This window comes from Oryctolagus cuniculus, chromosome 12, assembly GCF_051225735.1.
Source record: "Oryctolagus cuniculus isolate XC-2025 breed Fujian yellow rabbit chromosome 12, ASM5122573v1, whole genome shotgun sequence".
Classification (NCBI taxonomy): domain Eukaryota; kingdom Metazoa; phylum Chordata; class Mammalia; order Lagomorpha; family Leporidae; genus Oryctolagus; species Oryctolagus cuniculus.
In genome coordinates this window covers 88,608,569-88,631,888 of record NC_142878.1, presented here as the reverse complement: position 1 = coordinate 88,631,888, position 23,320 = coordinate 88,608,569, and the positions used below count along the sequence as shown (strand labels likewise).

At 41.3% G+C, this 23,320-nt stretch overlaps 1 protein-coding gene across 8 annotated transcripts in view; it reads left to right on the top strand.

The window, feature by feature from the left end:
* Window positions 1-23,320, top strand: part of DPP8 (dipeptidyl peptidase 8) — a 71,974-nt gene that overhangs the window by 15,521 nt on the left and 33,133 nt on the right. For all 8 annotated transcript variants that reach the window (XM_008268879.5, XM_002717966.6, XM_070054386.2 and 5 more), the window contains 6 exons: window positions 10,707-10,880; window positions 11,554-11,722; window positions 19,295-19,405; window positions 20,619-20,747; window positions 21,293-21,354; window positions 22,756-22,856. In XM_008268879.5, coding sequence (XP_008267101.1) covers window positions 10,707-10,880; window positions 11,554-11,722; window positions 19,295-19,405; window positions 20,619-20,747; window positions 21,293-21,354; window positions 22,756-22,856 — 746 coding nt within the window. The remainder of the gene's footprint in view (window positions 1-10,706; window positions 10,881-11,553; window positions 11,723-19,294; window positions 19,406-20,618; window positions 20,748-21,292; window positions 21,355-22,755; window positions 22,857-23,320) is intronic.

The window sequence follows — 23,320 nt, the reverse complement described above, 5'->3', positions numbered from 1 at the left end:
TAGCAGGAAGCTGGAACTGGGAGTGGAGCTGGACTTGAACCCAAGCACTCCAGTATGGGTTGTGGGTATGCCAAGCATCACCTTATATGCTGTGCCACACACCTATCCCACCTTTGGTGTTACATCCAAGAAGGCTGTGCAGATTTTCATCTATGTTTTCTTATAGAAGAGTTTTATAGTTTTAGCTCTTTTTTTTCCCCCTAGTATTGATTTATTTATTTGAAAGGCAGAGTTACAGAGTCAGAGGCATAGAGAGAGAGGGGTCTTCCATCCACTGGTTCACTCCTCAAATGGCCGCAACAGCCAAAGCTGGGCTGATTCAAAGCCAGGAGCCTGGAGCTTCTTCCAGGTCTCCCATGAGGTGCAGGGGCACAAGGACTTGGTCCATTTTCTATTGCTTTCCCAGCTCTTACATTCAGATCTTTGATCCATTGAGTTAATTTTTGAATATGATATGAAATAGGGGCCCAAATTAATTATTTTACATGTGAATATCCCATTATCCCAGAAATGTTAATATCCCGTTATCCCATTTGTTTGAAGACTATCCCTATTTGAATGGTTTTAGCATGCTTGTTGACTATAAATATACAGTTGTATTTTTTTAAAAGATCTATTTTATTTGCAAGTCAGAATTATAGAGAGAGAGGGAGAAAAGGGGAGAGAGATCTTTGATCTGCTGGTTCACCCCCAGATGGCTGCAATAGCCAGGGCTGGGCCAGGCTGAAGCCAGGAGCTTTATCCAGGCCTCCCATGTCGGTGCATGGGCCCAAGGACTTGGGCCATCTTCCTCTGCTTTCCCAGGCACATTAGCAGGGAGCTGGATCAGAGCTGGAACAGCTGGGACTCGAATTGGTATCCACATGGAATGCCAACACCACAGACTGTGGCTTAACCAACACTGTGCCTCAGTGCTGTCCCTGATGGATGTATTTCTGAACATTAATTCTTTTCCATTGTCCTGTCTATCCTTATGCCAAATTGTATTGATAAATTTAGCTTTCTACTAACTTTTGAAATCAAAGTGGGAGTTTTCCAATGGTCAAGATCGTTTTGGCTATTCTGTGTCCCTTTTAATTCCTTTTGAATATTATTAGAGTCAGTTTGTCCATTATCTGGAAAAAAAAAGGCAGTTGGGATTTTGATAAGCATTCCATTTTACTGTCTTCAGTCCATGCACATGGAATGTCTTCCCATTTATTTAAATCTTTTTACTTTATTTAAAGTAGTTTTCTATGTATACTTTTTTAAAAATCAAGCATTTTATTTCAGAATAGTTTTAAATTTACAAAATAAAAATTGTGAAGTAGTATAAAGAGTTCCCATATACCCCCTACCTAGCAACCCCTATTTATGTATACTGCCATATTTAAATTTATTCCTATTTTTAAAAATATTTATTTATTTGAAAGGCAAAGTGTCAGAGAGAGACAGATCTTCTGTCCCCTGGTTCACTCCCCAAATGGCAACAGTGCTTGCCCAAGAGAAGCCAGAAGCCTGAAACTCCATCCTGATCTCCCACATGAGTGGCAGAGACCCAGGTACTTGAGCCATCATCTGTTCTTCTCCCAGGCGCACCTGTAGGGAGCTGGATCAGAAGCTGAGCTTCTGGGACCCAAACTGGCACTTTGATATAGGATACTGACGTCTCAGGTGGTAGCTTAACCTGCTGAGTCACAATGCCAGTTAGTCTTTCCCCCTCTCTTTCTCTTTTTCTTTCTCTCTCTAAAGAAAGTTTGAGAATTTTTGGTTTTAATTTTTTAAATATTTGGTAGAAATCATCAGTGAAACTCTTATTAATGGGATGTTATAGGTCTATTCAATTTTTATTTCTTTAGTCAGTTTATATATTTCTAGAAATTTGTCATTTCATTTTGGTTGTCTAACAGTTGTTCATAGTATTCCTTTGAAATCTTTTCTATTCCCATAAGGGTTGTTAGTAGTGACCCCTCTTTTATTTTTGATTTTTTTCCATTTGAGCACTTTGTACAACACTTTTGGTTTCTGTTACTCCACCAAAATTTGTCAATTTTGTTGATATTTTTTCGTCTGGGTCTCCCATGTGGATCCAGGGGCCCTTGCACTTGGGCCGTCTTCCACTGCTTTCCCAGGCATATTATTAACAGGGAGCTGGAACTCAGAGTGGCCCTCATACCATAGGTGGTAGCTTCACCTGCTGCACCACAGCAACAGCCTCAATTTTGTTGATGTTTTAATAAGACCAACTTTTGGTTTTGTTGGGTTCTGTTTTTCTATTCTCTATTTTGTTCATTTCCCATCTAATTTGTATCATTCCCTTCCATCTCCGCTTGGTTTGAAAGTAGTTTGTTCTTTATTTGGTTCGAGATGTCCTTTTTTTTTTTTTTTAAAGACTTACTTATTTATTCAAAAGTCAGAGTTACACAGAGAGAGGAGAGGCAGAGAGAGAGAGAGAGAGAGATGGGATGCCAGTGCTTCAGGCCAGGGCTTTAACCTGCTGTGCCACAGCGCCAGCCCCTGAGATGTCTTTTTTTAACATAGGCATTTATAGTTAATGATTTTTCTGTTAATCACTGTGTCCCTTAAGTTTTGCTATATTGTTTTTGTTTTCTTCCATCTCAGAATATTTTTTGATCTCCTGTGTGATTTCTCCTTTGATTTACTGTATTCTCTCTCCTTGTACTGCCAACTTTTAATAGCCCTCAGGCAGTTAGCTGGATGATTTCCATTTTTCTAGGATCTCTGCCCCTTTTTGTATGAATTCTGGTATCTTGAATGTGTTAATTTATATATTTTGTCTATTTTTTCAGTTGTTTCAGATGGGAAGGTAAATCTGGTCTCACTCCATTTTGGCTTATAGAAGTTTTCTTTTTCTAACATTTCAATCTCTGGAATATATGAGAAGTGGATCCAATTTTATCTCTCTACAAATGGCTTTCCACAGTGATTATAACTGGTTTAAAATTTAGATGAGTAGTCATTGATTATAAAAGCACCACATTTTTCTACACTTGATCTCAGCCGAAAGGCCGAGAAGTGATACCACATTTTTTTTACTAATGTCTAAGAATTCTATTTTAGATGTTCTATACCATTGTTCATTCTATGTCTCATGTCTTAACTTTATAGTATATAGTAAGGCTAACTATTTTTCATCCTAATATTTTTCTGCATTTTTAAGACAATCTTGTCTGTTTTTTTTTTTTTTTTTTTTTTTTTTTTTTTTGACAGGCAGAGTGGACAGTGAGAGAGAGAGAGAGAGAGAGAGAGAAAGGTCTTCCTTTTGCCATTGGTTCACCCTCCAATGGCTGCCGCGGCCGGCGCGCTGCGGCCGGCGCACCGCACTGATCCGATGGCAGGAGCCAGGAGCCAGGTGCTTTTCCTGGTCTCCCATGGGGTGCAGGGCCCAAGCACCTGGGCCATCCTCCACTGCACTCCCTGGCCACAGCAGAGGGCTGGCCTGGAAGAGGGGCAACCGGGACAGAATCCGGCGCCCCGACCGGGACTAGAACCTGGTGTGCCGGCGCCGCTAGGCGGAGGATTAGTGTCTGTTATTCTTTCAGATAAATTTCATGATCATGAAATTTAAAATAGAGTTCTGTTTTGAAAGTTAATTTCTTAGCTCTAAAATTTCTTGCATTTTATTTGTAAAGTATTAAAACATATTAAAAGGCTGGCACCATGGCTCAATAGGCTAATCCTCCGCCTGTGGCACCAGCACACCAGGTTCTAGTCCCGGTCGGGGCGCCGGATTCTGTCCCGGTTGCCCCTCTTCCAGGCCAGCTCTCTGCTGTGGCCCGGGAGTGCAGTGGAGGATGGCCCAAGTGCTTGGGCCCTGCACCCGCATGGGAGACCAGGAGAAGCACCTGGCTCCTGCCATCGGATCAGTGCGGTGCGCTGGCCGCAGCACGCCGGCCGCAGCGGCCATTGGAGGGTGAACCAACGGTAAAAACCAACAGTAAAGGAAGACCTTTCTCTCTCTCTCTCTCTCTCTCTCTCTCACTCTCTCACTGTCCACTCTGCTTGTCCAAAAAAAAAAAAAAAACCATATTAAAGGTAGGGGCCAGCACTGTGGCACAGTGGGTTAAAGCCCCAGCTTGCAGTGCCGGCATCCCATATGGATGCCGATTCAAGTCCCAGCTGCTCCTCTTCCAATCCAACTCTCTGCTATGGCCTGGGAAAGCAATGGAAGATGCTCCAAGTCGTTGGGCCCCTGCATCCACTTGGGAGACCCGGAAGAAGCTCCTGGCTTCTGGCTTCAGATCAGCTCAGCTCTGGCCATTGTGGTCATTTGGGGAGTGAACCAGTGGAATGGAAGACCTCTCTCTCTCTGTCTCTACCTCTCTCTATAACTCTGTCTTTCAAATAAAATAAAATAAAATAATTCTTTAAAAAATATTAACTATAAACCGAACCTGGTGACATTCAGATAAAATATGAGGGGAGAGCTTCACACTTAGTCTTCTACTCAGAATTGCTCTTGGCTTAAGTGGAAACAGTTTTTAGAGATGCTTAAAGCAGATAAAAAGATCAGAATTGATGAAACTATCTGTTCAGTGAATTTGCTAACTTCTGATGTTGAAGCTTAGCACACACAGGTACAAATACGTGGACAGCAGTCCTTCCCGAAACTGAGGAATGCATCCCAGGAACTCCAGTGGATGCCTAAAACCGTGTATTCTACCAAATCCTGTGTATACTGTTTGTTTCCCAATTATACATACTTATGATAAAGCTTAATTTATAGTTTAGGCATAGTAAGACATTAAAAGCATTAACTCACTGTAGATTACTGTAGATTTTAACAACCTTAGCATAAGATTTTTTTTTTAAGTCAAAAACTTTCACTTTTTTCAGTTAAAGGAAGCACTTTAAAGCTTCTCTTTTGCATAGCCCCAAGTTCTTACACTTTTGGGTACATTAAGTAAGGTTGCGGCTGGTGCTGTGGCATAGCAGGTTAAGCCTCTGCTTAGAACGTCGGCATGCCATAAGGGCGTAAGTTCAAGACCCCGCTGCTCCATTCAGTCCAGCTCCCTGCTAATGCACTTGGGCGCACGACTGGGAAAGCAGTAGAAGATGGCCCGAGTGCTTGGGCCCCTGCACCCATGTGGGAGACTTGGAAGAAGCTCCGGGTTCCTGGCTTTGGTTTGGCCCAACCCCAGCCATTGTGGCCATTTGAGGAGTGAACCAGCAAATGGAAGATCTCTGTTTCTCTGTACCTCTGCCTTTCAAATAAATAAAAATGAATCTCTAAAGAAAAACAAAATTAAAAGGTTTACTTGACCACAATCTCTGTGATACCCACTACAGTTGATCTAATAACTGAGGTGGCTACCAATGATTGATGGGTAGCATACACAGCATGGATTTACTAGAGAAAGGGGTGATTCCTGAGAGAGCATATTTTATCACTCTGTTCAGAATGGCACACAATTTAAAAGTTAGGTGTATAATTTTTTGAGAGGTAGAGAAAGTATGCTCTCATCTGCTGGTTCATTCCCCAAATAGCCACAGTGGTTGGGACTGGGCCAGTGCTGAAACCAAGAGCCAGGAACATCATCCAGGTCTCCCGCATGGATGGCATGAACCCAACTACTTAATTACCTGCCGTCTCAGGGTCTGCATTAGGAAGAAGCTAGAGGGCCGGTGTTGTGCGGTAGCCAAAAAGCCTGTGACACCAGGATCGAGTGCCAGCCACTCCACTGCTGACCCAGCTCTCTGCTGTGCCTGGGAAGGTAGCAGAGGATGGCCCACGTGCTTAGGCCCCTGCACCCACATGGGAGACCCAGAAGAAACTCTGGCTCCTGGTTTTGATTTGGCCCAGCCCTAGCTGTTGTAGCCATTTGGGAAGTGACTCAGCAGATGGAAGATCTCTCTGTCTGTCCGTCTCTCTCTCTGTAACTCTGCCTTTCAAGTAAATAAATGTTATAACAAAAAAAAAAAAAAAAAAAAAAAAAGGAAGAAGTGAGAGTCAAGAGCCAGAGCTTCTTAACTGCTAGGCCAGACCTCCTCTGTGATGAATTTCTTATTTCTATAATTTTCTATTTAATACTTTTTCCATTTAATGATTTTTGAGTAACTGAAACCAAGGGTAATGGGGGTCTGTTATATATATAATTAGATGTTAGTGAGTGACACAAAGAATACACGGACTAGGAAGGGTTTAGCAGTATTTCTAGGTTGTGTTTTAACCTCACCTAACATAATTTTGTTTGCCAAGAATTAAATAACATTTTCATTTCAGTGTGCTGGCTTAATTTTGAAATGATACTTTCCTGCCAGAAAGCTTATCTAAACCTCCCCCACCCCCTTTTTAGTGTTTCTTTTCATCTACCTGAAAAGCAGAATGCCAGAGAGGTAGAGGGGGAGAATGCTCCATCTTCCATCTGCTGGTTCATTCCCCAAATGCCCACAACAGCCAGGGTTGAGCCAGGCTGAAGTCAGAGGCCAGAAATTCCATAGAGATCTCCCACATAGGTGGCAGAGGTCTAAGCACTGGGACTGTCATGTGCTGCTTCCCAGGATTCATTAGCAGGAAGCTGGATTAGAAGTTGAGTAACAATTTTTTTGAGATAGCACTTACTAGGTTTGTTTTCTTCTTTATTTTCCTTTTAAAATTGTATGGATTTGTCACGTATTATTTCTGTCTTAGGAAAGCGCCTCATCATCCTCCATCGTTAGCTGCAATTAATTACAAATGCTGTCTGAGAGAGGTTATGACAGATATGTTGTATGTAGGAAAGCAACAGGATGCAGATTCTGCTCTCAAGGGATTTTTCCTTGTTACTAGGAAATATACTGAAAAATTAAAGAGCAGTACCGTAGAGAGCAGGTGTTTAGCCCAGCAGTTAAGGTGCCTGCCTCCCATGTCAGACCACCTGAATTCAGTTCCCACTTCTAGCTCCTGGCTCCAGCTTCCTGCTAATGCAGATCCTGGGAGGCAGTGGTCATGCCTCAACCAGCTGGGTTCCTGCTACCTATGTGGGAGGCCTAGATTGAGTTTTTGGCACATGGCTTTGGCTCTGGCCCAGCACCAGCCATTGTGGGCATTTGGGGAGTGAACCAACCAGTCAATGGGAGCTCTCTCTCTGCCTCTCAGGTAAATAGGTAGATAGGTATTGATGGAAAACTTTAAAAAAAATACCCAGTGTGGGTGGGGGGACATGCGTTGTGGTGCAGCAGTTAAAGATGCCACCTGGAACTCCTGTATGCCATATCGTAGTGCCTGGGTTCAAGTCCCCACTCTGCTTTTGATCCAGCTTCTTTTCCCGGAAAGTGGCAGGTGATGACTCAAGTGATGGGTTTTCCTCCACCCATGTGGGAAGCCCAGATGGAGTTCAGGCTCCCGGCTTCAGGCTGGTGCAGCCTAGATGTTGTGGCCATTTGGGGATGAGCCAGTGGATGGGAGATTTCTCTGTCTCTGTGTGTCTTTCAAATAAAATAGCAATAATTTTTTTAATTTCTGTACTTTATTTTAAAATTTTTAATTGTGGGGCCGGTGCTGTGATGCAGTAGATTAAAGCCCTGGCCTGGAGTGCCGGCATCCCATATGGGCGCCGATTTTAGTCCTGGCTGCTCCGCTTCTGATCCAACTCTCTGCTATGGCCTGGGATAGCAGTAGAAGATGGCTCAAGTCCTTGGGCCCCTGCCACCCACATGGGAGACCCAGAAGAGGCGCCTCATTCCTGGCTTTGGATTGGCGCAGCTCCGGCCATTGCAGCCCTCTGAGGAGTGAACCAGTGGATAGAAGAGCTTTCTCTGTGTCTCTACCTCTCTCTGTAACTCTTTCAAATAAATAAAATAAATCTTTAATAAATAAATAAATAAATTTTTAATTGTAATTTTTAATTAGTTTTTAAGACTCAATGTGAATTTGTAGATAAAATTCTAAAAACATAATGATATTCCCTTCCTCCCTCCATCTGCTTCCTTTCCCCTCCCCGCACCGTCCTTCCTTCTCCCTTTTTTTAGTTTTGAGATAACATTTTAAATTTACATTGTAGTAAACAGGGTTAATACTTCACCATATAAGAAGTTTAACAAGTAAAAGTAAAAAGACTGCAGTTTTGTGGGAATATAGGCAATGGCTATACACAGTAATTAAATGGAAAAGTGACCATTTCACCTATAAACTGTAAATTTTAAAGTAATCACAGATCATTAAAACTATAATAATGTAGATTTTTTAAAGATTGATTTATGTGAAAGGCAGAGTTAGAGAAGGGGAGACAGATCTTCCATCCTCTGGTTCACTCCTCAATGGCTGCAATGACCATAGCTGGGCCAGGCCAAGCCAGGAGCCCCTACCCACATGGGTGCAGGGGCCCAAGCACTCGGGCCATCCTCTGCTGCTTTCCCAGGTACATTAGTGGGGAATTGGATCAGAAGTGGAACAGCTGAGAATTGAACAGGCACCCATATGGGATGCCAGCTCTGCAGGCCATTGCTTTAACCCATGGCACTGGCCCCGGTAGTATAACATTCTTAACCTTTGGTTTGACAAAGGTATAAAACAAAGATTAGGGCTGGCGTTGATGCGGCATCCCATATGGGTTCGAGTCCCAGCTGCTCTACTTCCAATCTGGCTCTCTGCTAATGCACCTGGGAAAGCAGAGGAAGATGGCCCAAGTCCTTGGGCCGCTATACCCATGTGGGAGACCCAGATGAAGCTCCTGGCTCCTGGCTTTGGCCTGGCCCAGCCCTGGCTGTTGCAGCCATTTGGGGAGTGAACCAGATCCTTCTTTTTCTATAACTCTGACTTTCAATTAAATAAATCTTTAAAAGATTTACAAATCCATATTTGCAGCAGTACTAATACACGTGACATTTCTTTTTTTGTTTGTTTTTTAAATTTTAATTCCCACATATAAGGGATAGCATGTGGTATTTGTCTTTCTGGATCTAGCTTATTTCAGTCCATGTGATGTCCTCCATTTGTATCCATTCTGCTGCAAATGATAGAATTTCATTCCTTTTTATAGCTGAATAATATTTCCATGTTATCCATTTATCTGATGATGGATACCTTGGTTGATTCTAAATTTTGGCTATTATGAACAAAGCTGCTACAGATATGGTGGTGCAGGTATCTCTTTGATACAGTGTGTTCAAGTCTTTTTGTATATATACCCATAGTGAGATTGCAGGGTCATAGGACAACTTTATTTTCTAGTTTTTTAGAAATCTTGGCCGGCGCTGCGGCTCACTAGGCTAATCCTCCGCCTTGCGGCGCCGGCACACCAGGTTCTAGTCCTGGTCAAGGCGCCAGATTCTGTCCCGGTTGTCCCTCTTCCAGGCCAGCTCTCTGCTGTGGCTAGGGAGTGCAGTGGAGGATCGCCCAAGTGCTTGGGCCCTGCACCGCATGGGAGACCAGGAGAAGCACCTGGTTCCTGCCATTGGATCAGCGCGGTGCGCCGGCCGCGGCGGCCATTGGAGGGTGAACCAACAGCAAAGGAAGATCTTTCTCTCTGACTCTCTCTCTCACTGTCCACTCTGCCTGTCAAAAATAAAAAATAAAAAGGGCCGGCGCCGCAGCTCACTAGGCTAATCCTCCGCCTAGCGGCTCCGGCACACCAGGTTCTAGTCCCGGTCGGGGCGCCGGATTCTGTCCCGGTTGCCCCTCTTCCAGGCCAGCTCTCTGCTGTGGCCCGGGAGTGCAGTGGAGGATGGCCCAGGTGCTTGGGCCCTGCACCCCATGGGAGACCAGGAAAAGCACCTGGCTCCTGGCTCCTGCCATTGGATCAGCGCGGTGCGCCGGCCGCAGCACGCTGGCCGCGGCGGCCATTGGAGGGTGAACCAATGGCAAAGGAAGACCTTTCTCTCTGTCTCTCTCTCACACTGTCCACTCTGCCTGTCAAAAAAAAAAAATAAATAAAAATAAAAAAATCTCCATACTGTTTTCCACAGCGGCTGCACTAATTTACATTCCCACCAACAGTGTACAAGTGTTCTCTTTTCTCCGCATCCTTGCCAGCATTTGTTACTCTCTGTGTCTTGAATTTTAGTCATTCTGACAGGGGTAAGGTGATACTTCATTGTGGTTTTTATTAGCAGGGAGCTAGATCAGAAGTGGAGCATCCAGGACACATGAACTGGAGCCTTAGGGGGATGCCAGTGTCGCAGACAACACCTTAACTGGCTATGCCGCAATGCTGACCCCTCAGACATTATTCTTATTCCCTATTATAGATAATAATCATCTAAAGACCCTGTAATAAGAAATCTTTCAGCAAATTTTTTAAGATTTATTTTATTTACTTGAAAGGTGGCGTTATAGAGAGACAGAGGGTGAGACAGATCTTCCATCTGCTGGTTTACTCCCCAAATGGCTGCAACTGCCAAGACTAAGCCAGGCTGAAGCCAAGAGGCAGGAGATTTGGATGAAGCTCCCATGTGGGTGCAAGGAGGGGCCAAGCACTTGGGCCATCTTCCACAGCTTTTCCAGGCCATTAGCAGGAAGCTGCATCAGAAGTAGAACAGCTAGGGCTCAGGGCTGGAACCGGCACCCATAAGGGATGCTGGCATTACAGGTGGTGGCTTAACCTGTTACGTCACAACACCGGTCCCTCGGCAGACTTCTTGAAATTAATCTTCTGAAAATTGCTAGAAAATTTTTGGGGCCACTAAAACTGCAGACTTACTAATATTGGAGATGTTAGGGTTTCAGTGCTGAAAGCAAAAGGCAAGCTTTCCCAAGGCTGGAATAGGTGACTTTCCTTTTGTATTAGGCAACACTGGACTATGGAATGTATTCTCGAGAAGAAGAACTATTAAGAGAAAGAAAACGCATTGGAACAGTTGGAATTGCTTCTTACGACTATCACCAAGGAAGTGGAACATTTCTGTTTCAAGCTGGTAGTGGAATTTATCATGTAAAAGATGGAGGGCCACAAGGATTTACTGTAAGTTGGAATTATTGCTCGTTAAGTCTGTTTTGGGATCCTAAAGGTTATTTATACCCAAATCAAAAAGATTAATAACAGATAGAACAGAAACTTCAGTCTATCCACCAAAGAAAATAGTAGTGATAAAAAGAAAATGTATGTTACTAATTTTCCAATTTTAAGAGTTAATTTTCCAGTGACATTAAAATACAATTTTGAAATGCTAAAGCATTTGCTATTTAGGAAGATACAGTAAAGAGCATCAGCTCCCATTTCTGTGTGAGTACTGAGGGAGAGTTTGGAAGTTACTGTTGTCAAAAGCAATTCATTTTAATTTCCTGGAAAACTAATTTGTGTTCATAAATGATTATATATGTTTGGTTTTATTCTATGCCTTTCTTCATGTGCTGTTGGAACTATTCTGATAGAATTATGATGCTGGTTTCCATTACATTTTTATGAACAAACTTTTATGTTGTTAAAATTTAAAGTATTTAATATTCAGTGAATAAACAGTAAAAATATTTAATAAACAGTAATTGCTCTCTTAAACAGGCTGGGTCAGCAACATTTACAAAGTGCTATTATATTGTCTATTTCATCTCTTATAACCCTTGTAGCAGTGCTTGCTGGCAAAACAATGGGTATATGTAAGCGTAACGCTGCCTCCAAATGGTGTTTACTTTCCTAGCAACAACCTTTACGGCCCAATTTAGTGGAAACTAGTTGTCCCAACATACGGATGGATCCCAAATTATGCCCTGCAGACCCAGACTGGATTGCTTTTATACACAGCAATGATATTTGGATATCTAACATTGTAACCAGAGAAGAAAGAAGGCTTACCTACGTGCACAATGGTAAGGCGTAGTTCTTCAGATCTACTGAAAAGTGCTTTTAAAATTTGATTTGCTTTTGCCTGCATTTTGAAATTGAAGCAAGCTGGGTGATATTTATATTTTAAATTTAAATCTTTAGAATTTTAAAAATAGAGAAAATCACAGAGGAAAACTAATAGTTACTATCTGTGTAATGCCACTTTGTTTTAATGTTCATTTTGAGACAGTACAGCAATAGTGCCTTTGACATGAGTGTCCCTTTTATCTAATAAGACTGCTAGAATTTTCCCAACACTGTTCTTAAAAGAAAATTGTAATGACGGGGCTGGCACTGTGGCATAGTGGGTTAGTCCTTGGCCTGTGGCACTGGCAACCCATATGGGTGCTGGTTCTGGTCCCGGCTGCTCCTCTTCCAATCCAGCTCTTTGCTGTGGCCTGGGAGAGCAGTAGAGGATAGCCCAGGTGCTTGGGCCCCTACACGGGTTTGGGAGACTGGAGGAGGCTCCTGGCTCCTGGCTTCAGATTGGCTCATCTCCCACCATTGCAGCCATTTGGGGAGTCAACCAGCAGTGGAGGGCCATTCTTTCTGTCTCTCCCTCTCACTGTCTGTGACTCTCTACCTCTCAAATTAAAAACAAAAAAACAAAAACAAACAAAAAAACCTTATATAAAAATAAAAAATAAAATGAAATAAAATTGTAATAATACAACAAGTTAAGCCATTACTTATGATGCGTGCATTCCATCTCAGGGTGCTGGTTCAGTCCCATCTCCTTTGCTTCCAATCCAATTTTCTGCTAATGCACCTGAGAAAGCAACAAAGAACTATGCAAGTACTTGGCTCCCTAGCATCCTGTGGGAAACTCAAATAGAGTTCTTGGCTCCTGGCTTCAGCCTGGTGCAGCCCAGCCATTGCAGGCATTTGGGGAATGAACAAATGGTTGGAAGATCTCTCTGTCTTTTCCTCTTGCTCTGTCACTCTGCTTTGCTTGCTTGTTTCCTTCCTTCCTTCCTTCCTTCCTTCCTTCCTTCCTTCCTCCCTTTCTCCTTCCCTTTCCCTTTCCCTTTCCTATTTATTTGAGAGGTAGAGTTACAGATGGTGAGAAGAAGAGACAGAGAGAAAAGTCTTCCTGCCATTGGTTCACTCCCCAAACAACAGCCAGAGCTGCACCGATCCAATGCCAGGAACTAGGAGCTTTTTCTGGGTCTCCCACATGGGTACAAGTACTTGGGCCATCTTCTATTGCTATCCCAGGCCACAGCAAAGAGCTGGATCAGAAGAGGACCAGCCGGGACTAGAACCAGCACCCATATGGGATGCCGGCACCACAGACGGAGGATTAACCTACTACGCCATGGTGCCAGCCCCTCTGCTTTTCAAATAACTAAATCCTTTAAAAAATTGATTAAATGAAATTCTAATTTAAAACAGTAGTCTTTTTTTTGCGAAAAAAATAGAAAAATCAGTTACACTGTAAGAAACTGTCTGAAAATTTACCTTCCCATTTTGGAAAAACTAATTCATTATTTTCATAATAAAAAAAGCAGAATTTTGTAGAACTATGTGTATTGTAGAAATATATAATTTTCATTTAAGTGGCTATAACAATACTAAGCACTGCTCAAAAGAAAAGATGTTTTCTAAAGATATCTTAGAAATGAAAGATGGGAAATAGTGTTTTGCTTTTCCTTTGAACATGTGAAACAAAGTTTAAAATTAAGCTTCCTAATGAAGGGTGGTAACTGAAAATTCATTTGTTTAATTTTTTGTAATCTTAGTTACTCTGGTGTTTACAAAGCTCATTTATTGGTTATCTTCCTTAATTATCATCCCTTTTTCCATTAGTAGTTAGAATTTACTACCAACATTCTTTATGAGAGATTGTAACAGATTTTTTTAAAAAAATTTATTTTATTTATTTGAAAGACAGAGTTACAGAGAGGTAGAGACACAGAGAAAGGTCTTCCATCCGCTGGTTCACTCCTCAGAGGGCCGCAGCGGCCGGAGCTACGCCAATCCAAAGCCAGGAATGAGGAGCCTCTTCTGGGTCTCCCATGTGGGTGCAGGGGCCCAAGGACTTGAGCCATCTTCTGCAGCTATCCCAGGCCATAGCAGAGAGCTGGATCGGAAGCAGAGCAGCCGGGACTAGAAATGGTGCCCATATGGGATGCCGGCACTCCAGGCCAAGGCTTTAACTCTCCACGCCATGGCACTGGACCTACAGATACGTTTTAAGTGGGAAAATAAAGTGATGCAGATTCTGCTCTCAAGTTTTTTTTTTTCATCTAGTTAAGAAATATGCTGAAAAAGTTAAATGCAAAGCCAAGTATGTAAGAGAGATAGTAATTCCTCTAACAATTTAGAAAAACTGTGATAACTGCATGCCAAAGCAGTTCAGGAAACTTTGCTAGCCAAGTTTTAGTTTGATTTAAATTATTTTTTAAAGATTTAATTGTTTATTTGAGAGGCAGAGTTACAGACAGAGAGAGGGAAAGACAGAGAGGTCTTCCATCCACTGGTTCACTCCCCAAATGGCCATAACAGCCAGAGCTGGGCCAGGAGCTTCTTCCAGGTCTCCAACATGGGTGTGGAGGCCCAAACACTTGGGCCATTTTCCGCTGCTTTCCCAGGCCATTAGCAGAGAGCTGGATCAGAAGAGGAGCAGCCGGGACAGGAACTGATGCCCATATGGAGTATCAATTTGTTAAGTCAACAACAGGAGTCACTGTGCACTTACTCCTCATGTAGGATCTCTGTCCTTAATGTGTTGTACAATGTGAATTAATGCTATAACTAGTACTCAAACAGTACTTTACACTTTGTGTTTCTGTGTGGGTGCAAACTGTTGAAATCTTTATTTAATATATACTAAATTGATCTTCTATATATAAAGATAATTGAAAATGAATCTTGATGTGAATGGAATGGGAGAGGGAGCGGGAGATGGGAGGGTTGCGGGTGGGAGGGAAGTTATGGGAGTGAAAAAGCCAATGTAATCCATAAGCTGTACTTTGGAAATTTATATTTGTTAAACAAAAGTTAAAAAAAAGAATTGTATCTACAAATAACACTGAATCTCATAAAAAACTAATTAAAATAAAAACAAAAAAGGAGTAAAAAAAAAAGAAAGAAAAAGAAACACAGGGCTAGAGGCAGGGACAATAAAGCTTGACTCATAACAGTTATCCAAGTTATGTGGCCTAATAGTGGAGCATGGCCTCGAGAAAAAGGGACCGAGTTGGGAAAATCTTAGGTAAAAAGTGCAGGTTTTAAGCCGGCGCCGTGGCTCAATAGGCTAATCCTCCACCTTGCGGCGCCGGCACACCGGGTTCGAGTCCCGGTTGGGGCGCCGGATTCTGTCCCGGTTGCCCCTCTTCCAGGCCAGCTCTCTGCTATGGCCAGGGAGTGCAGTGGAGGATGGCCCAGGTGCTTGGGCCCTGCACCCCATGGGAGACCAGGAAAAGCACCTGGCTCCTGGCTCCTGCCAGGATCAGCGCGGTGCGCCGGCTGCAGCGGCGGCCATTGGAGGGTGAACCAACGGCAAAAAAGGAAGACCTTTCTCTCTGTCTCTCTCTCTCACTGTCCACTCTGCCTGTCAAAAAAAAAAAAAAAAAAAAAAAAAAAAAAGTGCAGGTTTTAGTGTTGATAATGAATCTCTTTGAAGTCAGGAAATCAGAATAGCTACCAGCAATAGAAAGATTAGGTTGGTGGTTGATCTGTATTAGAAATCCTGGCTTTTTTCATGATTTTAGTAAAATTGAGCAGTGACTGTGAACCAGTTACTGTGCTTGAGGCTGACCTGCAAAGCTCTGATGTAACTTGAGTGAATTAAGGCAGTTTCTAGTCTTCTTTTTCTTCCATAAAGTCATTTTCCACTTAGAATTTGTGACAGCTGGCTGAATTTAAAGTAGGAAGCATTGGAACCCTGCAGGACATGATAGTAGTGTTTGTATGCTTTTCTTTCCCATGCATGTAGCTATGTTGTATACTTACTGTTTTCAGAATTTGTGTAGTGACTAAGGATAAAGATAGAGAATATAGAATAATATAATATCAACTATGTAGGTCGGAGTCCCACATTTATTAACTCTTTGGCCTTGAGCAGGTTGTTTAATGTGTCTCTTAATTTCTGTATGTATAAACATATTAATTAATAGCACATCCAACCTAGGGTTATTTATGAGGCTTTAGCGAGTTAATATTTGTGAAGTGTTTAGAATGGTGCCTGAAACCATAAATGCCATTTGAATATTTGTTTAGCTAGGAAGATACTTAGGAAATGAGCAGCATCAACTTACTCTGTTTACTCACAATATGAAGTTTCCAAGTGCAAGTCCACTTCAGAAACGAGTTCAGTCAGACAGCATGTGCCTCATGTGATAGAGGAATTCCAGAATAATTAAACAATAGCCTCTGATCTCAGATGACTATTGTAAGGACAGAATTTTACTATTTGTTAATTTAATAAATGATTCTTAGTAGCTGAAATCTGTAATAAGTGATAGCTACAAAGAAATTGTCCCTATTTTCAAATTTTAAGGAGAACAAAGTATAAATTAGTGTAGAGATTAATACTAGACAGTTGAAAGATCCAGGAAAACTGAGCCCTGATCCTGGCTCTATCGTTAACTCCAAAACTCAGAAAGATCCAAAAACTGAGCGTAGTTTTCATTAGCTTAGTGCTGAAACTCATTTGGTAGCAAAACCTGACCTGAGCTGACCTGGGGATATTTATAATCTTAATCCTACTTAGTGTGCCTGCTCCTAAATTTGCTGAAGCAATATTGGTGTATTTGATTACAGAGCATTTGGTTGCCCCATCGGAAATGTTACCTAATATATAGTAGATGTACAGTGTATGAAAAATCCCAAAAATTCTAGATTCCACGTGTCTCTGGACTCAGAGTTTTGGGGCAAGGGATTATTGGTTCATACTGCACATTCATGTCAGAAAATGCTGATAGGGGCCGGCGCTGTGGTGCAGTGGGTTGGGGTCCTGGCCTGAAGTGCAGGCATCCCATATAGGTGTCGGTTCTAGTCCCGCCTGCTCCTCTTCTGATCCAGCTCTCTGCTATGGCCTGGGAAAGCAATAAAAGATGGCCCAAGTCCTTGGGCCCCTGTGCCCATGTGGGAGACCTTGGGGGAGGCTCTTGGCTCCTGGCTTCAGATCAGTGCAGCTCTGGCCGTTGGGACCATCTGGGGAGTGAACCAGCGGATGGAAGACCTCTCTCTCTGTCTCTACCTCTCTCTGTAACTCTGTCTTTCAAATAAATAAAATAAATCTTCAAAAAAAAAAAAAAGAAAAGAAAATGCTGATAAGCAAAAATCGCTACAGTATATTATTATACACCCATTAGACTGGCTAAAGTAAGGAAGATTGAGAACAGCAAATGTTGAAAAACAACTTTAACACATTGCCGGTAAGAGTCTGAAGTAATACAAATACTTTGGGAATTGCTTGGCAGTTGTTTAATAATATTTTATTTATTTTATTTTAAAGACAGAGACAGACAGTTTCCATCTGTTGGTTCACTCCCCAGTTGTCTGTAACAGCTGGAGCTGGGCCAAGAAGTAGCTAGAAACTGGGAAATTGGCAGTTTCTTATAAACATATCACTGAACCTTTCTACTTCCAAGTATTTACTCAAGAGAAATGAAAACACATCCATAAAAACTTTTATGCAAAATGTTCTACTAGAAACAGTCCAGATGTCCGTTAACAGATAAAAGAATAAAAGAAGTGTGGTATGGGGCTGATGTGGCACAGTGGTCAGGCCACCTGTGACAGCAGCATTCCATGTGGAAACTGGTTCAAGTCCCAAGTCCAAGTTTCACTTCTAATCCAACTCCCTGCTTATGTACTTGGAAGGGCATCGAATGATGGCCCAAGTGCTTGGATTGAGTTCCAGGTTACTGGCATTGAGACCATTTGGAGAATGATACACTGGTTCATTTAAAGATTTAAAATAAATCTTTAAGTAAAAAAGAATTGTAGGGACTGGTGTTGTGGTGTAGTAGGCTAAGCTGCCACCTACAATGCCAACATCTCACTTAGACACCAGTTTGAGTCCTGCCTGTTTCACTTCCCATCCAGCTCCCTGCTGATGGCCCGTAACAGCATTGGAAAACAGCTCAAGTACTTGGGCTCCTGCGCCCATGTAGGAGACCCAGAAGAAGTTCCTGGCTCCTTGCTTCAGATCTGCCCGGCTCCAGCCATTGTGGCCATTTGGGGAGTGAACCAGCAGATGGAAGATCTCTCCCTGTCTCTACTTTTCTCTGTCTGTAACTCTGCCTATCAAATAAATAAAATAAATCTTTAAAAAAAACTGGTATAAATGAGAGGCAGGCATTTGGTACAATGATTAAGAAGCCTCTTAGGGAGTATGCATCCTGTATCAGAGTGCCTGAGTTGGAGTCCCTCCACTTCCAATTCCAACTTACTGCTATGCACAGCCAGAGAGGCAGCAGGTGATGGCTCAAGTGGTTGGGTTCCTGCCAGCCCTATGGGATACCTGAATTGAGTTCCTGGCTCCTGTCCTCAGTCTGACCTAGCCCTCACTATTACAGGCATTTGGGGAATATATATATATATATATATACACACATATATTTGTATGACACTTTTGTAAATGGAATCACCATGTACATACTGTCTAGTAGTGTGACTTTTTTTTTACTCAGCATGTTGTAAACATTTTTTAAATTATTTATTTGAAAGAGTTACCGAGAAGGAGAGGCAGAGAGAGAATGAGAGAGAGAGAGAAGTCTTCCATCTACTGGTTCACTCCCCAAAATGGCCACAATAGCCAGGGTGGACCACGCTGAAGTCAGGAGCTTCATCCAGGTCTCCCACTTGGGGGCAAGGCTTAAAACACTTGGCCATCTTCCTCTGCTTTTTCAGGCACATTAGCAGGGAGTTGCATGGGAAGTGGAGCAGCCAGAACTCGAACCAGCGTCCCCATGGGATGCCAGTGCTGCAAATGGTGGCCACAGCACTGGCCTAAACATTTTTCTATTGCACAAACTCTTACATAATTAGGGCTTTGTGATTATTTTTTAAACTAGAATTCCCTTCAAACTGTTTACTGGAAATCCAAGTGTTAAATGGATACAGGCTAACCCTCTCTGGTTGAATGGGACGAAGAAGTGGTTGAAGTATGTGATCTGTGAGATCCATTCTAGGTCTAAAGATAAGGAGAGCTACAAGTCACTGTGACCCATGACATGCATTCTTTTTTCTGTGATCCTAGATCAATGGGAAAAGAATAACTAACACTAATGAGCATCTACTGTGGTCCAGGCTTTGTTGTAAATGTTTTGTGTGAATTAACTAATCAAAGCCTCATAGCAACCTTACAAAGTAGGCTCTTAATCCTACTTAAAAATTGGGTACTGCAGTGGAGTGCCATTGGGCAGTTTGCCAAAGATCAGCCAGTAGGTGGAAGAAGGAGCCTGGGTTTAAACTCAGTCCATTTGGCTTCGGGGATCACTAACACACTCCAGTTAACTTTCAAAATAAGCAGCCATTTTGGTTTGTACCTACAAAAAGATACAGAACCTTCTGTGATAATGTTGCCTTTTGTGTTTGTCTAGAGCTAGCCAACATGGAAGAGGATCCCAGATCAGCTGGGGTTGCTACCTTTGTTCTTCAAGAAGAATTTGATAGATATTCTGGCTATTGGTGGTGTCCAGAAGCTGAAGCAAGTAAGGAGCCTCAAAATAATACATTCTAAGTCAGCTAAAGTAGTATAAGATTCAACTGTCAGTTACATACATCAGTACTAAATCCTGAATAGGAATTCTAAACTAAAGATTAGATCCTACCAGTCCTTATTTAGAATATATAGATCATATCTGAACCATACTGAATTCTAATAAAAACAATTATGAGTTAGTGCCTCAGTCCCCTAAATTTTCTTTCCAAATTTTCACCTAAAAGATGGTCTAGCTAATGTTGGCAGCATTGTGGCAAAATAGAAAATACCACACCTTAGTGAGTTGCTGCAAAAATGGAGCTTGACTAGAGCGTCTGCATGAACAGATGCTGAGATGAATGTATGACTTGGTAAGGAAGGGAAGGGACAAATTGCTGCTTTTCCCAGATGAATTCAGATATATTTCACTGCCTAAGAAACAGCTCTCTAAAGCAGTGGCTGTCAGAATTTTTGACCATGATCCAGTTAGACATTTGCTCATAATCATGGCCTAATACATTGTACACACATAAAACACATTTCATGAAGCAGTATCCTTGTATGTAATATACTCTGATACTATTATTATTTTATGTTTGGTTGTATTTTTTTAATGTTGTTTATGACCAATTAATAGATTTCACGACCCACTAATGGTTTGCAGCTAGCAATCTGAACCTTTCTCCAAGGAACCATGAAAAAATGTTCCTTTTAAGCTTTGCCTTAGATTTCTACATTTTATTTTAAGATACGAAATTTTTTTGCCATAGTTATATTTGTTAGGACAAGATCTTGACATGATAGAGAAACCATTCAAAATAATTGGACTGTATTTAAATAACAGTTTTATAGGAAATAGAAATGTAAATAAATAATCCTCTTTTCAACAAAGTATGCATTTTAAGGTATGCAAGGACAAAGTCCTTCAAAAGACTTTTTCCCTGTTTTAAATATGTATTTTAATTGTATTAATAAATATGTATTATTTTCAGGTTTTTTTTTTCCCTCCAAAAGGAATAATCTTTAAGCAGTAAAAGTAGTTTTGCTGTAACTCATTTTGCTACTGCAAAAACTAGTAAAATTTTTATATACAAAAAATGATGTATTTTATACATGAACTATTTTTCCCAGTGAAAATTTAGTATTGGAGGCAGTGGTCAGTTAGGATTATGTCTGGAGTAATTCTTCTAAATTTTCCAATATCTAAATCTCTTTTAATAAAGCTCCTAGTGGTGGTAAAATTCTTAGAATTCTGTATGAAGAAAATGATGAATCCGAGGTGGAAATTATTCATGTTACATCCCCTCTACTGGAAACAAGGAGGGCAGATTCATTCCGTTACCCTAAAACAGGTACTGTACTCCCTGCCATTTGTGGTCGCTCCTTTCCCCCTCCCAAACGAGATTCTTTCTGTCGTCATCTGAAGGTGTGGCCAGCGTCAGTCATTTACGTCCTTGGGATTATTCATTTATGTCACTGAAATAGTTTTGAAATTAAAGACTGTGCCTTTTTAAATTACTTTCAAAGATAGAGATGTCCACAAAGCTGGTAACTTGAATGAATGAGTGGAAAATATATCTTCATTAGCAAGTAAAGACTTTTAACTGACTTTGTTCTTAGTGAATTTGTAACTTGTCCCCAGTTTTCTGTTTACAGCATTTTGGTTATGAAAATAGTACAGAATTTTCCTTCTTTATTTCATATTGACTTTTTATGGAAAATGTAACAGTTAATGTTTCTTTCTGTATTAGAAAGTATTAATTTGAGATGGAGCTATGATTCTAATGCAATAAAACCCTTATATATGTAATCTTCCTAACTTAAATAGAGGGTTGAGCTAGAAAAATTAGCTTGAGTAATCTTGGATATGAATTACTATCCATTTTTCTTTCTAAAGGCACAGCAAATCCAAAAGTCACTTTTAAGATGTCGGAAATAATGATTGATGCTGAAGGAAGGGTAAGCACAAAATATGGAGCTGACTTTGTGTGTCATTTGACTAATCAGTCTGATGGGTTCTTTGATATACTTTGTATTTTTTGCTGTTGTTGATTTTAAGCTAATTTTCTGCTTAAAAAACTTGCTGCTGGATCCCAAGTAGGAACGTGGGGATATGCATACTTACTGCTCCTCTTGAAATAGATTGACTTCTTTGTCTTTATTTATTTATTTATTTTTGACAGGCAGAGTGGACAGTGAGAGAGAGACAGACAGAAAGGTCTTCCTTTACCGTTGATTCACCCTCCAATGACCGCCATGGCCGGCGCGCTGCGGCCGGCGCACCACGCTAATCCGAAGGCAGGAGCAAGGTGCTTCTCCTGGTCTCCCATGGGGTTGCAGGGCCCAAGCACTTAAGCCATCCTCCACTGCACTCCCGGGCCACAGCAGAGAGCTGGCCTGGAAGAGGGGCAACCGGGACAGAATCCGGTGCCCCGACCGGGACTAGAACCTGGTGTGCTGGCGCCGCAGGTGGAGGATTAGCCTATTGAGCCATGGCACCGGGCGACTTTGTCTTTATTAAGTCTCCGGATAGGCATTTTTTGTTTTTTGTTGTTTTTGTTTAAAAAAAAAAAAAAAAAAGAACAGTGGTTATTGACTGATTTACCTTCTGTGTTTGGTTACATGTCTGTGGGTGGTTAAATATCCCAGAACTTTTCTCTTGTACTGCAGCTATCTGTTTGAATTGTCAGATGCCCATAAGTTGCATACTCACAGCAGTCTTCTCTGTTACTTTTCTTTAACAGCTTTACTTCTATACAATTCACATACAGTGCAGTTCACTCAGAGTTTGAAATCCAGTAACTTTTAGTATACTTAGTGTTGTGCAACTATCACAGAATTCAACTTTAGAATATTTTTGTCACTTCAAAGAGAAATCCTACACCCCTTAAGCCATCATCTCTCAACCTTACCATAAACTCTAGCACAAGACAGTCACTAATCTCTACTTTGAATAGATTTACCTGTTCTGAGTATTCCATATACATGGAATCATAAAATAGCCTAGCTTTTTAGATGAATGTTTTCAAGGTTTATCCATGTTGTGCCATGTATCAGTACTTCATTTCTTCTTACTGACATAAAATATTTCATTGTATAATCCTGGTGTGTTCTGGTTACTGAAAGTCACCATTTTCAAATGTATTATTACTAGTTAATAAGGAAAAAGCATGGCTTATACTTTTAGGATCTAACAAAGTTGTGAGTCGGGATATGGTTTTGCTATATCCTTTATGCCTTTTTAAATATCTAAGGCTAAAAAAAGTGTTATGTTCTTATCTATGATTTAAGTAGATTACTGAGTTAATTGTTTAAATCTTCTGTGATAAGATGCCTTTTTGTCTTTTTTTTTTTTAATAGATTATAGATGTCACAGATAAAGAGCTAATTCAACCTTTTGAGATTCTATTTGAAGGAGTTGAATATATTGCCAGAGCTGGTTGGACTCCAAAGGGAAAATAGTGCGTATGTTAAATTGTCACTTCTTTACAACTAACTTAGGATCCAGAGCTTTAGAAATGCTGAGGCGATTTGGTTTGCCTTACAGTTGGAGCTGCCTTCACATGTAAATTGGCAGTACAGTTATTTCTGCACAAGAAATTTTTCCTAAACTGAGTGGATTTGACTTGGAGATTTGTAAATCCTATCAGCATAAATGCATTCTATTTTAATTCTCTTAGCCAGTTACGATTCATAGTGATGTTTGTGATTAAATTGTGTGACTTGGGGCAGGTATTGGTGTAGTGGTTAAGATCTCACTTGGGTTGCCTGCATCCCAAATGGGAGTCCCTAGGTTCAAGTCCCTGCTGTGTACCCAATTCCAGCTTTCTGCTCATGTTCACCCTGGGAAATGGCCATGGTATCTCAAGTTGTTGAGTTCTTAAAGTTTTTTTTTTTTTTATTAACAGTAACTTTTTTTAAAGAT